The 14164-nt window shown below is 39.0% G+C and overlaps 1 protein-coding gene across 3 annotated transcripts in view; it reads right to left on the bottom strand.

Moving 5' to 3' along the window:
- Positions 1–4420: 4420 nt before the first annotated feature.
- RNF182 (ring finger protein 182) overlaps positions 4421–14164 on the bottom strand; it is a 53640-nt gene continuing 43896 nt past the window's right edge. For 2 of the 3 annotated variants that reach the window (XM_033216282.1, XM_033216283.1), the window contains exon 2: positions 4421–6655. In XM_033216282.1, the coding sequence (XP_033072173.1) occupies positions 5701–6444 (744 nt within the window). In that variant the 5' untranslated portion in view covers positions 6445–6655 and the 3' untranslated portion in view covers positions 4421–5700. Of the gene's footprint in view, positions 6656–9180; positions 9348–14164 lie in introns of those variants that run through there. The other variant, XM_033216284.1, reaches the window with a different exon arrangement.

Below are 14164 nucleotides of genomic sequence, written 5' to 3'. Positions count from 1 at the left end.
CTTCTAGATTTTCGGCTTACAGAAAATACAGGTAACAGAAATTAACCACCACCAAACACAGAATGTGGGACATTGCACAAGGTAACTGGCTTACTTTCTTCAAGAAGTCAAGGTCATGGAGAAAACAAGGTGGGGTGACTATTCCAGAATGAGAGAATAAAGATATAAAACAACCAAAGGCAACGTGCCAGACTTGACCAGATCCTGGTATTTTTTTTTAATTTTTGTTGGTTGGTTTTTTTTTTTCAGTTACAAAACATATTTGAGAATAGAAAATTTTGAGAAAAATGCATATTAAATGACATTAGAAAAGTATTTTAATTGTCTGAGATACTATAATAATGTTTTAGTCAAATTAGAGGGTAGTTCTTTATTTTTAAGGACGACAGAAAACAATATTGCAAAAGATTAACTGTTGACTCTAAGTGGTACGTGTACAGGTGATAATCACTCTATTTTCTCAACTTTTCTGTATCTTTGAAAATCTTCATGAAATAAGCCTGAAGAACCTTTCTTCCACCAACCTGAATCTGCTTCTGTTGTGTTCACCCACTCATCGTAACTCCATCCCCTATCCTTGCCCCCATGACCACTGCCTCTGGTGTCCAATCTCCCCCTCTGGCTGCACCATGACAGGGGCTGTGCCCGCTGCCCTACTGAGCGTTCAGTTATATCCTGGAGAGCTCAGCCTCTCAGTCCTCTCTGGGCCTCAACATTTCTCTACCCCCTCACCTTCCACTGCTATTGAAATACACTGTTGGTGGAAATATAAACTAGTACAGTCACTAGGGAGAATAGTACAGTCGCTATGGAGAATAGGGTCCTCAAGAAACTAGTCAGAACTGTGATCCAGCAATCCAGAGCATTTATCCAAAGGAAAGAAATCAGTGTATGGAAGAGGCATCTGCACCCCATGTTTACTGCAGCACTGTTCACAATAGCCAAGATATGGAATCAGCCTAGGTATCTAAGAACAGATGAATGGATAAAGAAAATGTGGTATAGTACACAACGGAATACTACTCAGACATAAAACATAATGAAATCCTATCATTTGTGGCAACATGGATGGAACTGGAGGACCTTATGTTAAGTGAAATAAACCAGGAACAGAAAGTTAAATACCGTGTGTTCTCACTCATATATAGAAGCTAAAAAAAAAGTTGATCTCATAGAAGTAAAAAGTAGAACAGAATACTAAAGGCTAGGCAGGGTAGAGAGAAGGGAGAGATGGGGAGAAATTTGTTAAAGGATACAGAATTACAGCTCGATGGGAGGAGTAAGTTCTAGTGTTCTATAACATTGTAGGATGACCCTAGTTAATAATAGATTATATAGATTTAAATAGCTAGAAGGAGGATAGTGAACGTTCCCAACAAATAAATGAAAAATGTATGCAATGGTCATGCTAATTGCCCTGATCTGATCACTATTCATTATTATGTATCAAAACACCACTATGTACTACATATATACAATTATATTTCAATTTAAAATTTTTTAAAATACAGACTATAAAAAAGAAGAAAGAACTGCTAAAGACTCCCAAAGCTGTCTTCAGGCCTGATCTCTTATCTGAGGTAATAAGAATGTAAATATAATGTGAATGTGAATGTACAAAGAAACTTTCCTTACACTTAATGGGAAAAACAAGATCTAAAATCACCTACAATCAGAGCATATTCTTTTCTCCTATGAAATTCCAACCCTCTCAATTTAAAGTGTTAATATGTTACAAATCTAATAAACTCTTAATTAAAATGCTTGTGACTTTTTGGTTGATGTTTTAATTAAATCAAGGTTTAACCACTTTTAAAAATACATTAGCACAGATCCGTACTTAGTATACACAGTATTCAGGATGTAATTTAATTTTTGATTCTTTTATTCACAAGCTTAAAGCACCTTCATGTCAGAACCATAAATGTACCCTGAGTATATGCAGATTTGGAGTCTACCACAGTATGAAATGATATCAGGAACTGGGCTGAATCTGTTTTACCTCCGGGACCCATTTGGAATTTACTCAAATTTCAACATTTATTCACATTTTTAAATCTCTTTTACACAAAAGTAAATGTGTAAGGAAAGACCCAATACTAAGCCTATAGTTCCTCACAAAGGAGTAAAAATTCATGAAGGGTACTGAAGTAGAGAGAATAATTTAATAAAAGGGCAAAGATGTCGAAAGCACACAAAACTCTAACTTGGAGAGCAAATGGTTAAACTCTTTCAGGGACCTCACCAAGACTCTCACAGGTTTTGAATAAAGCTCTGGAATAATATGTGGTGTTTCTGTGGCATTTCCAAGGAATCAAAGCAAGTGGAGGTATTTTTTACCAAGAAGAGTAGGCAAAAAGAGCAAGTCTCAAAAAATGCAGAAACACATAAAATCGTAGTTTGCTTGCATTATACTCTCAAGTTAACTCATTTGCATCTCATCTGTATCCCATGAACTATAAATATGAGCTACTCCAGAGCTCATACTTACAATGGCTATATCAGTTCGCCTATCAATACCAGGATTCATTTGGCTTTGGGACTACCTGGTTGACATATTAAGAAATTTCTTCAAGGTGTCTTCGAAGCCTAGTATCTGTTTACAATCTGGAAAACACACATCATTCTCAGGTCTCTCGGGAGATATGCATGAATTCACTCTGTAAGTTATGACCAATACAGGTAACTGCTTTCTTTAAGCTGATTCTTTGCTCATTTACATAAACATTTCAGAAGAAGTGAATGAAGCCATTATTCTTAACATATGGTGCCAATTCACTAATTATCATAAGCATAGAACTGTTGCATATTCCCAAATTATTTCTATTTTGCCTAACAATGGTCAAATTTAGATACCATATAATTTTTAGATTTTTCCCAGACCATACAAGGTAAGTGATTTCTCAACTAAATTGGATTCTATTTTGTTGAGCAGTTAGACAAAAACCTGGAAATGAAATCAAACAAACTAAAACCGAAGAATTTATTTATAAAGATGGTATTTTTATTTCATCTCCCCTAATTCTTCTCCCCTGCTAAAAACAAAACAAAACAAACTATGAAGGCCTTTTAGAAGTGTGATGGGTTAGGTCCCTGTTGTTGGAAAGTTCTGAAGTCTTCATGGGCATGATAAAGGCATTAGCTGAACCAACGTTTCTAAAAGTTCATGTTTGCCATTATCTAAAACTAACAGAGGTGCAAAGTCATAACTGAATTTTAACCATAAGTCAGAGAAATTAACTTCTAAATTTGGAAATAATAACAATTTAATAGACAAACAAAACAGTATCACAGTGAATAAAATATTAAAGCATTGTCTTTTTTTCATTCAAAAGCATGAAGAGTTTTCTGGTGTCATACAAAGATTGCTTTTTAAAGCCAAATTAACTAGAAAAAAGACTGCCACAATACACGGAGACACAAATTTATCACTGTAGACATTATACAGATAAGCAAAACACATAGTACCCATGTCCAGAGCTTTCTAGAAATCTCATTATATAATTCATCAATTTACTCAATGTTACATTTCAGAAAAAACAAACATTTTTTTAAAAAACCTTATATATAAATCCAAACCACAAAACATCTTCTAAACATGATATTTACTCTAAACACAAATGGATTTCTGGAAATTGCATCACAATGCTATCTAAACTAGATTTTATGAAATCATAAATGTATTTAGCTGTATCTTGGGGCTTAAATTCATTGGACCATATCCCATGTATACTTTTCTCATCCTACTTAACTTTGGTCATACATATTCCCAAAGTTTAGTTTTACAATTAAAATCAAACTGCTATTCCAGTTGGAATGGGTGCACTGTACCTGCATCACACACAACAAAGATTTCATCACGAACAAGTTAAAGTCGTCTTAGTAATGCCCCCTTTCTAAATTACAAATATTTTAATGTTAATCATTAGTAATGGGTTTTAGAGACTAGAATGCTTTTTCAAATTTTTGCCTAGTTTCTGTGAACATTCTATTCTATTCTGCCAACTTGTAATCTGCTAAGCAATTTCTTCTCAGAAATATATACATTCAACTTTCCCTACATCATGAAAGTAAGTTCATTAACTCAAATCACCTAGGTTATGCTTGCATTCAAAATAAATTGTGTAAGAACTTGATCCCAGCACTTTGGGAGGCCGAGACGGGCGGATCACGAGGTCAGGAGATCGAGACCATCCTGACTAACACAGTGAAACCCCGTCTCTACTAAAAAATACAAAAAAACTAGCCGGGCGAGGTGGTGGGCGCCTGTAGTCCCAGCTACTCGGGAGGCTGAGGCAGGAGAATGGCGTGAACCCGGGAGGCGGAGCTTGCAGTGAGCTGAGATCCGGCCACTGCACTCCAGCCTGGGCGACAGAGCGAGACTCCGTCTCAAAAAAAAAAAAAAAAAAAAAAAAAAGAACTTGAATCCATTCCAAAACCAACTCAAAGACAACAGGGATAGCAGCATGTTAAGCTCCACTCTGTCCCTGCCATTTACTTCCTTGAAGAGTCTTTTCAAGTAGGGCATCAGCTTTGCATGTCTCTTGCCCACCCCTTTGTCTAGACTACAACATAAAGTCTTGCACATAAACCTAAACCATCATATTTTGGTACAACTCAGTACTGTACAGCAAAATACTTAGGTTCTTAGTACTTCAAACTGTAAACTGAAGCATCTCATTAACTGTTTCTGATTTTCATTGCCACAGTTCACCTCTAATTGTTGTAAGATTCAGTAAAGTAAATCCTAATAGAACCAAAAATACAATGGGGAAAAAAAGTCTTTATGAATTTATAGCAACTAATTTAAACGGAACCTTTTCAGGACAAGGGGTGAGGCTGATTGGGCAACGTGGTTTAAAAAAACCAAAACTAAGATGTTATAAGGAAAGACTCAAATGAAGGTTTTCATGAATAATAACCGCTCTATGGAGAATTCATTCTCCTCCATTCTTCTCAGAGAAGACTGAGGAGAGAGGAAAATAGACATGGAGGAAAGAGTGTGTCTCAAGGACAAATGGCCACATTCTGCCATGAAGTTGACTGTGATGCAAATTCTTCAGTGCTTTTCATTCTCTGTAGTAATGTGGCAAAACAGGTATTCAGTTGAAACCACCCAAGGGAATGGAACTGAGTTTCCTCTTAGCAAGGGAGAATGTGCAGAGGGAACAGGTATCTCAATAGGAATGCTGACTATAGAGAGTGACTTCAGAGAGAAAACACCTGAAGACAATTCCAGGGTGTTTCAATACCAGGAATATGGGGAGGGGAGGGAGTACACACTTTGTAAATGGATGTGTCTCAGAGCAACTTTCCTCTTGTGTCCAACTGCCATCACAGAGTATCCATGAATACGAAAGGAAGGATCCATTCATTCCTAAATCTCCCTACAGCATAACATACCACACCACTACCGTCTGTCTGACTGTGCTGAGTGAAACCCTGCCCTTTCTCTGGGAAGACTCACTGCTGTCAGTGCTCCATGAAGGGTGAGCTTATACAACTGTTCTAACCCCTAAGTAGAAATGAACATTTTTACTTCCGACCTACAGGAAAACCAATCAAGTCAACACATGGCCAAGGGCTCTGTTAATGTCATGGACACTAATCATAAAGAACATAAAAGAAAATAAATTATAAATTATCTAACTTCACACTCAAACATGGCAATGTGTGTCCAATTCTTATTTTGCATATCAGTCAAGAAGGAGGTGCCATACAGTCTAGAAATTCATGACAAAGACACTGGCAAAAACCATACACCATAAGAATAACAAGGCTCGAAGGGACTAAGCTGACAAAGACGACCCCAAGGGTGACTTTCTTAGACACCAATAAGTAGATTCCTAAGGGTAAGGAGCTGAAGTAGAGCAAACCTAGCAACCACACTAACACCCGGATAGATGTCTGAAACAGCAAGGACGTGCAGTTCCACACAGTCCAGTTGTGTGACACAGTGGTGACAGAGTCGAAACTCGCAGGCCTATAAAATTCTACCACAGGAGTGGAGCTCAGGGACGGTGAGCTCTCTCTCTGCACCTCCATGATGGTTATGACCAGGCAGTTGGAGGACGTGTGAGAAGGACTGACCAGAGAGGCCAGCCTCTTGGGGGTGAGCAGCAGCTCAGTGGGGTTCTCTGGCAGGCACTTCTTCCCTTTGCCTCCACAAGTCAAGTTAACAAGGATGTTGTTGTCATCGGGCAGGCTACTAACTTCATCATCTGGCAGGCATGTCTCAAACCTGCAGAAAGGACAGACAATGACACCTTGTGGGGAGTCCCCAAAGTCTATGATTTTGTAGAGGCATTTGGCACAAACCCTATGACAACACTTCAGCACTTTGGGTTTCCTCTGTTTCAGATTGTATCGATTGTAACAGATTTTGCACTCGAGCTCGTCAGAGGCCTGAGACTCCGCAGTGTCTTCGGGAGGTTGACTAGCCATCTTGAATTATGTGTGCAATCTTCTGCCAGGTGGGTCTTGTTGAAGAATGGCTTTGATTAAGGTGCCCCTCTGAATATCATATCATCCAAATCTGGCAGCAACACAAAAAGGCAGGACAAGTAGTGAAAGAAACCAGAAGTCTTCCAGGCATTTTCAACTTCTGCATATAACTCTGTCTCAAATGCATATTTATAAAGGCCACATGAAGAGTCTGTAAAGAAGAAAAGAGATTCTAATATAATGAACAGTTCATTGAAAAGGTGTTTCTGAAAAGTGCTTTATGGAATTTTCTGAGCTTCAAGGATTAGAAGCAATAAACTTAGAAGGTTAAATCCCCTTTATCTTTTCACATACTTCTATCATCAGAACAGGAAAGTGTTATCTCCACGCTTAGCTGTTTCAGTCAACAAGCATGATAGTGAAGAAAGAGTTAGGAATCCTAATGGGTGTAAAGGACAGTGTAGAGCTAGCTATGTGCTCTAGAACATACTTTAGATACAAGAGATTTTCACTCTGAAACTTGTAACAAATTCTGGCCTCTGAAAACAGAATGGGACATGTATCAGAAACAGAAGACTAATTCAGAGTATTGCTGGTGTAAATACCAGGTGTCTAAATACCGTCAATAGTGCTCAGGAATACATAAAAGGGAATATTAAGGACAAATGTTAAAAATGTGTTTTCAGAGAGTGCTTTGATAGAGATAAGAGCATATTTAAGTAGAGCAGACTGTTCTTACCTTCTCAGTGTAAAGAAATCTGTTATATAAAAGCCTTTATTGTTTGACTATTCCATTTCAATTTTTTTTGTTTCAATGCCAGTCTTGAAAACCACAGCTGTGCATATACATTCACTAAAGGAAGAATGAGGCATGTAACACCCAATATAAGCACTATAAACAAGTCAAGTCTAAGACCCAAGAAAGAGAAGTAAACACAGATAAAACATGCATAGCTATGTCTCTAGACATGAAGAAATCACTTGTGCATGGCTATCAATAAATACTCAACATTCACTTACTATCTACTTTATTTCACACAAACTCTTTAGTAAAAGGAAAGTGTAATAGAATCTACAGTCCTTACTACTACTATTACTATTACTGGTTATTACTGGCTTTGGACAAATGGCTGAAGGTTAATTTCATATGCACAGTCAGTTCTCAATTTTCAGTACTAATGGAAGGAAGCAGTGTTAACAGAAAATCTCCAAATTATTTTTAATTAGCTTTAATATATGTGGTATTTTTGGTAGTTGATTCACCTTAAATTATGTTTGGCTTAGAAAAATATCAAAATGTATTTGATTTTCTGAGCACATCTGCAAGCAATAACAGCAGAAAGCTGTCATAACAGCTCTGAGGGCAGAGAGTAACTGCTAGACATTTAAATTTGCTATGGATCATACTGCACTAACAGAAAAAGGCAGTGTGTAGCTGAATCTGGATAATTTTAAAAATCATGAATAGTTGACTTATTAATACATATTATCTTCATCTTAAGCCTTTAATTTTTAATTGACTTCCTATTCTACAAGAATGTGTAATGGATAGCAGTGGCAAGATGTATACTTGGTGGCAAAAGGAAGTCAATCTATAGAATCTCTGGTAACCAAAAATGTAGGTAGGATTTTTTAAAATACAGTATATGTATGCCTGTATTTCAAAACTGCTACCATGAACCAATCTCTATGCATCCAGTGTAATACACAAAAAAGATACACAGACACAAACATCAACTCTTCTCTCTCCTTTCCTTCCATGTGCCCTAATTTTCCTCATTCCTGATGCTGATCCCATTCAGGATATGCATGCCCATGTCCCTGCAAAACATGACTATGTCCTGCTCACAGTACCACAAGGCTGGCATTTTTCCTCCTATGGGATGAACATCTTCAGGATGATAGCCAAAGAACAAGAAGGAGTTCTATCCTGGTCAACATACACAGTCCTAGCTCACTTCATGGGACAGCCCCTAGCCCTGGGCAGTTCACTGGTGATCTGCCACCTAGAAAGCTCCCATTCATTCCCTGCTGAACACAGGGCTCTTACAACAGTACCCCTGTTAGCCACACACAGACTTCAGCCCACCCAAATGGAACATGTAATTTGTTCTTTGGAGCTACATGCCCACCCAGACATAACGCTCTCCTGAATCCAGAGGTTAGGAAGCTGATGGTCCCAGTAGGATTAGCAGCATTGTCTGTCCCCACTGCCATAGAAAGGACTGAGGTATGTGAAGTCATGTGGAAAAAGGAAAAGAAAGTATGTAAACATATGCATAAAGACATCAGAAAAAAAGAGTAAAACATCCAGTGAGGATAACTAGGCAAAATTACATCTAGAGGCACAGAAAGCTAGAGTAGACACATAAGTGTTTATGAATGTGTGAGAACACATTAGAACATCAGCATTTGACAGTCAGCGGTTCACATTCCTCCTTTCGGTACCAAGCTTCCAACCATTAGAAGAGTAGCAATAACACTTTATGTTGAGCCAGCCACAATTTCTAGCTGATAATTGTGTGAACCTAAATTATTTCCTTGACAATATTGAGCTATTATTTGAAACAAAGCTTTGTTTTGTCACAGAAATACTCTATCAGATTACTGAATATGTTAAGATAGAGTGTTATGTGATTACAATGTTCATATTTATAAAAATTTATATAAGGGACTTCTTGGTAACATGCAGAGAAAATACTCAATATTCAAATATCCAATAAACAATATACCTACTCTAATTCCAAGGCCAGCTCTAGCAAACCTATTCCATCAGCAGGAAAGCCTTCATCAAGTCCTGCCTCTAAGAATGGCTTTTCTGGGCAAGACCAGGTGACAGCCTTGAGCTCTGGCAGCATCCCTGGAAATGCAGCCAACACAAGTATTTCTTCCCGGAACGGCAGAAAACAGCATGATGATTGTTCCTCTTGAAAAGCTAGGCTACCAACTGCTAGAGTTTAAAAAAAAAAGTTTCATCTATCTCATTATGATTTTAAGATCCCTCAAAGAACTTGAATAATAACCAAAAATCCAAACCTTTCCAGGGTTATAATTAGTCAGAGTTGTTCTTTGGGCCTCTAAAATACAGTCATTCCATCCCATCTCCACCCTGTCTTCACTTCTGTCAAAGGCTGTGGACAACAATCATGATGTTCAGTGAAAGCCAGATTCAAAAAGAGTAATACTATATGAGTCCATTTATATAAAGTTCACAAACACACAAAATCAAGTTGTAGCATTTAGGGGTGCAAGCTTAGGTGGTAAAGTTATTATGAAAAGTCTGGAGGTGATTAGACTACATGTCAGGTTTATTAGTCCATTCTCATGCTGCTAATAAAGACATACCCAAGACTGAGTAATTTATATAGAAAAAGAGGTTTCATGGACTCACAGTTCCACATTGTGGAGGAGGCTGGGGAGGCCTCACAATCATGGCAGAAAGTGAAGAAGGAGCAAAGGCATATCCTACATGGCGTCAGGCAAGAGAGAATGAACGCCAAGCAAAATGGGAAACCCCTTATAAAACCATCAGATCTCGTGAGAATTCACTATCATGAGAACAGTATAGAGGAAACTGCCTCCATGATTCAATTATCTCCACCTGACTCTGCCCTTGACATGTGGGGATTATTACAATTTAAGGTCAGATTTGGGTGGGGACACAGAGCCAAACCATATTATTCTACCTCTGGCCCCTCCCAAATCTCATGTCCTCACATTTCAAAACCAATCATGCCTTCCCAACAGTCCCCCAGTGTCTTAACTCATTTCAGCATTAACTCAAAAGTCTACAGTCCAAAGTCTCATCTGAGACAAGGCAAGCCCCATGCACCTATGAGCCTGTAAAATCAAAAGCAAGTTAATTACTTCCAAAATATAATGGGGGTACAGACATTGGATAAATACACCCATTCCAAATGGGAGAAATTGGCCAAAACAAAGGGGCTGCAGGCCCCATGCAAGTCCAAAATCCAACAGGGCAGCCAAATCTTTGACTCCATGTCTCACATCCAGGTCATGCTAATGCAAGAGTTGGGTTCCCATGGTCTTGGACAGCTCTGCCCATGTGGCTCTGTAGGGTACAGCCTCCTTCCTGGCTGCTTTCACAGGCCGGCGTTGAATGTCTGCAGCTTTTCCAAATGCATGGTGCAAACTGTCTGTGGATCTATTGCTCTGGGGTCTGGAGGATGGTGGCCCTCTTCTCACAGCTCCACTAGGCAGTACCCCAGTGGGGACTCGGTGTGGGGGCTCCAACCCCACATTTCCTTCCACACTGCCCTAGCAGAGGTTCTCCATGAGGGCCCCACTCCTGCAGGAAACTTCTACCTGGACGTCCAGGCATTTCCATACATCCTCTGAAATCTAGGTTCCCAAACCTCAATTCTTGACTTCTGTGCACCCAGAGACTCAACACCACATGGAAGCTGCCAAGGTTTGGGGCTTGCACCCTCTGAAGTCATGGACTGAGCTGTACACTGACCCCTTTTAGCCATGGCTAGGATGTAGGCCACCAAGTCCCGAGACTGCACAAAGCAGTAAGGCCCTAGGTCCAGCTGACAAAACTATTTTTTCTCTTAGACCTCTGGGTCTGTGATGGGAGGGGCTGCCATGAAGACCTCTGACATCCAGAGACATTTTTTCCATTGTCTTGGCAATTCACATTTGGCTCCTTATTACTTATGCAAATTTATGCAGCCAGGTTGAATTTCTCCTCAGAAAATGGGTTTTTCTTTTCTATTGCATCATTAGGCTGCAAATTTTCTGAACTTTTATACTCTGCTTCCCTTTTTCTTGAGATGGAGTCTTGCTCTGCTGCCCAGGCTGGAGTGCAGTGGCGCAATCTCAGCTCACTGCAAGCTCCACCTCCTGGGTTCATGCCATTCTCCTGCCTCAGCCTCCCGAGTAGCTGGGACTACAGGTGCGTGCCACCACGCCCAGCTAATTTTTTTTTTTTTGTATTTTTAGTAGAGATGGGGTTTCACCATGTTAGCCAGGATGGTCTCAATCTCCTGACCTCATGATCTGCCCGCCTGGGCCTCCCAAAGTGTTGGGATTATAGGCATGAGCCACTGCACCCGGCCACTTTGCTTCCCTTTTAAACATAAATTCCAATTCCAAACCATATCTTTGTGAATACATAAAACTGAATGCTTTTAACAGCACCCAAATCACCTCTTGAATGCTTTGCTGCTTAGAAATTTCTTCCACCAGATACCCTAAATCATCTCTCTCAAGTTCAAAGTTCCACAGATCTCTAGGGCAGGGGCAAAATGCCGCCAATCTCTTTGCTGAAACATAGCAAGAGTTACCTTTATTCCAGTTGTCAACAAGTTCCTCATCTCCATCTGAGACAACCTCAGCCTGGACCTTATTGTCCATATCACTATCAGCATTTTGGTCAAAGGCATTCAAAGTCTCTAGGAAGTTCCAAACTTCCCCACATCTTCCTGTCTTCTCAGCCCTCCAAGACTCTAGAAGTTCCAAACTTGCCCACATTTTCCTGTCTTCTTCTGAGCCTTCCAAACTGTTTCAATCTCTGTCTGTTACCCAGTTCCAAAGTTGCTTCCACATTTTCAGGTATCCTTATAGCAGTACCCCACTCCTGGTACTAATTTACTGTATTAGCTCATTCTTATGCTAATAAAGATATACCCAAGACTGAGTCATTTATACAGAAAAAGAAGGTTAATGGACTCACGGTTTCACATGGCTGGGGAGGCCTCACAATCATGACAGAAGGCGAAAAAGGAGCAAAGTCACGTCTTACATGGCAACAGGCAAGAGAGAATGAATGCCAAGTAAAATGAGAAACCCTTTATAAAACCATCAGATTTCATGAGAAATTACTATCATGAGAACAGTATTGGGGAAACTGCCCCCATAATTCAATTATCTCCACCTGGCTCCACCCTTGACATGGGAATTACAATTCAAGATGAGATTTGGGTGGGGACACAGAGCCAAACCATATTATCAGGATAGCCAATGCCTTGAAGGGAAGAAAGGACAATGTCCAAGCAGACTTAGTGCAGGCTACAGAGTGGCTGACAATGTGCTCTTCTTGACTGGGGTGGTACTTACAAGGGTTCATTTTGTGCTACTCCATCACACAGTACCATTTTCTGTACTAGTGTTATCTTTCACCATAAAAAAAGAAAGGAAAGGAAAAACGAAAGGAAAAAGGAAAGAAAGGGAATCTATGACTTTTTTGGCTATTTTTATAGATACAGATTTTTCTACATTCAAAATGTATAGATGTATATTTTGGATCAACTCACTTTTTCCATATGATCTGTATGTAAGTTCATTAATTTTTTCACAAAATTGAAATGTCACTTATCTATCATCTTAATTTTCATGCATTACTATAAATCAATACTGCTGGTAAGAATATAAATTAGTACAACCACTATGGAAAACAGTATGAACATTTCTCAAAAAACTAAAAATAGAAATACCTTACAACCCAGCAATTCCTCTACTGGGTATCTACCCAAAGAAAAAGAAATCAATATATCAAAGGGATACATGCACTACCATTTTTATTGCAGGACTATCCACAATAGCAAAGATATGGAATCAAGCTATATGCCCATCAACAGAGGAATGGATAAAAAAAGTGAACTACTATTTGGCAATAACAAAGAATGAAATCCTGTCATTTGCAGCAACATGAATGGAACCACAGGCGATTATGTTAAGTGCAATAAGCCAGGCACAGAAAGACAAATACCTCATGTTCTCACTCACATGGGAGCTAAACAACTTTACCTCAGGATGAGGTGGGTGAGGGAGAAAGAAGAGAGGTTGGTTAATGGGTACCAACATACAATTAGATAGAAGTAAGAAGTTCTAATATTTGATAGCATACTAGGGTGACTATACTTAGCAACAATAATGTGTATATTTCAAAGTAACCAGAAAGCTTGAAATACCAACATATAAAAATAATAAACAGTTAAGGTGATGAATAACCCAATTACCCTGACTTGACCACTACACATTCTTTGTATGTTACAAACACTCACATGTACCCCATAAATATGTAAATTACTATATATTAAGAAATGAGGGAAAGTGGATGGAATCTCCAGGATGGACATATCTGTGCATGCCTTGGTGAGAACAAGGGCTAAAGTATGTCTCACCAGACACTGAGTAAAGAATCTGGTATGCTAAAATTGCCTTAAAAATAAATACAAAGTTTTCTTTTCCTAGAAAAATACATACATTTTCAAATATATGAAGCTGGTATACCTAACTAACACTTCACAGTCTTTCATCCTTTTTAAGTCATCTGGGGATAAGACTATACAAATAATTACCTACTATTATTCTCACAAATTAGCTTGAGCTCCTGGACTATTGGGCAAATGATTGTTTTCACAGCCCTAAATGTTTACCACTTATTATTAGACTCGAATCCATCTTACTCTGCTACTTAATGCCCTTGATGGTGAAGATGCAAACTTGGGTTACATTTTAAAGCAAAGTCCCTCTAGTGGACATCTGTTGTTTGTATCTACCTAGGATCTTTTTGCTCCTTTAGATCACACTGCTCCCTTCCCAACTGCCCCCACTTCTTTAGCGAAGTGTTCCCTACTCACTCAAATTACAAAATGGTGGGTGGGCTGTGCTAATCATAGTACCTCCCTTCTCTCCAAAGGTGTGGACTTGGGACCAGGCCTGACTGATCACATACTCCACTACTCCCCTATTC

This window comes from Trachypithecus francoisi, unplaced genomic scaffold (assembly GCF_009764315.1).
Source record: "Trachypithecus francoisi isolate TF-2019V2 unplaced genomic scaffold, Tfra_2.0 Lachesis_group10, whole genome shotgun sequence".
Classification (NCBI taxonomy): Eukaryota; Metazoa; Chordata; class Mammalia; order Primates; family Cercopithecidae; genus Trachypithecus; species Trachypithecus francoisi.
Note: the sequence above shows the minus strand (reverse complement) of the source record. Positions and strands in the feature narration are given on the sequence as shown.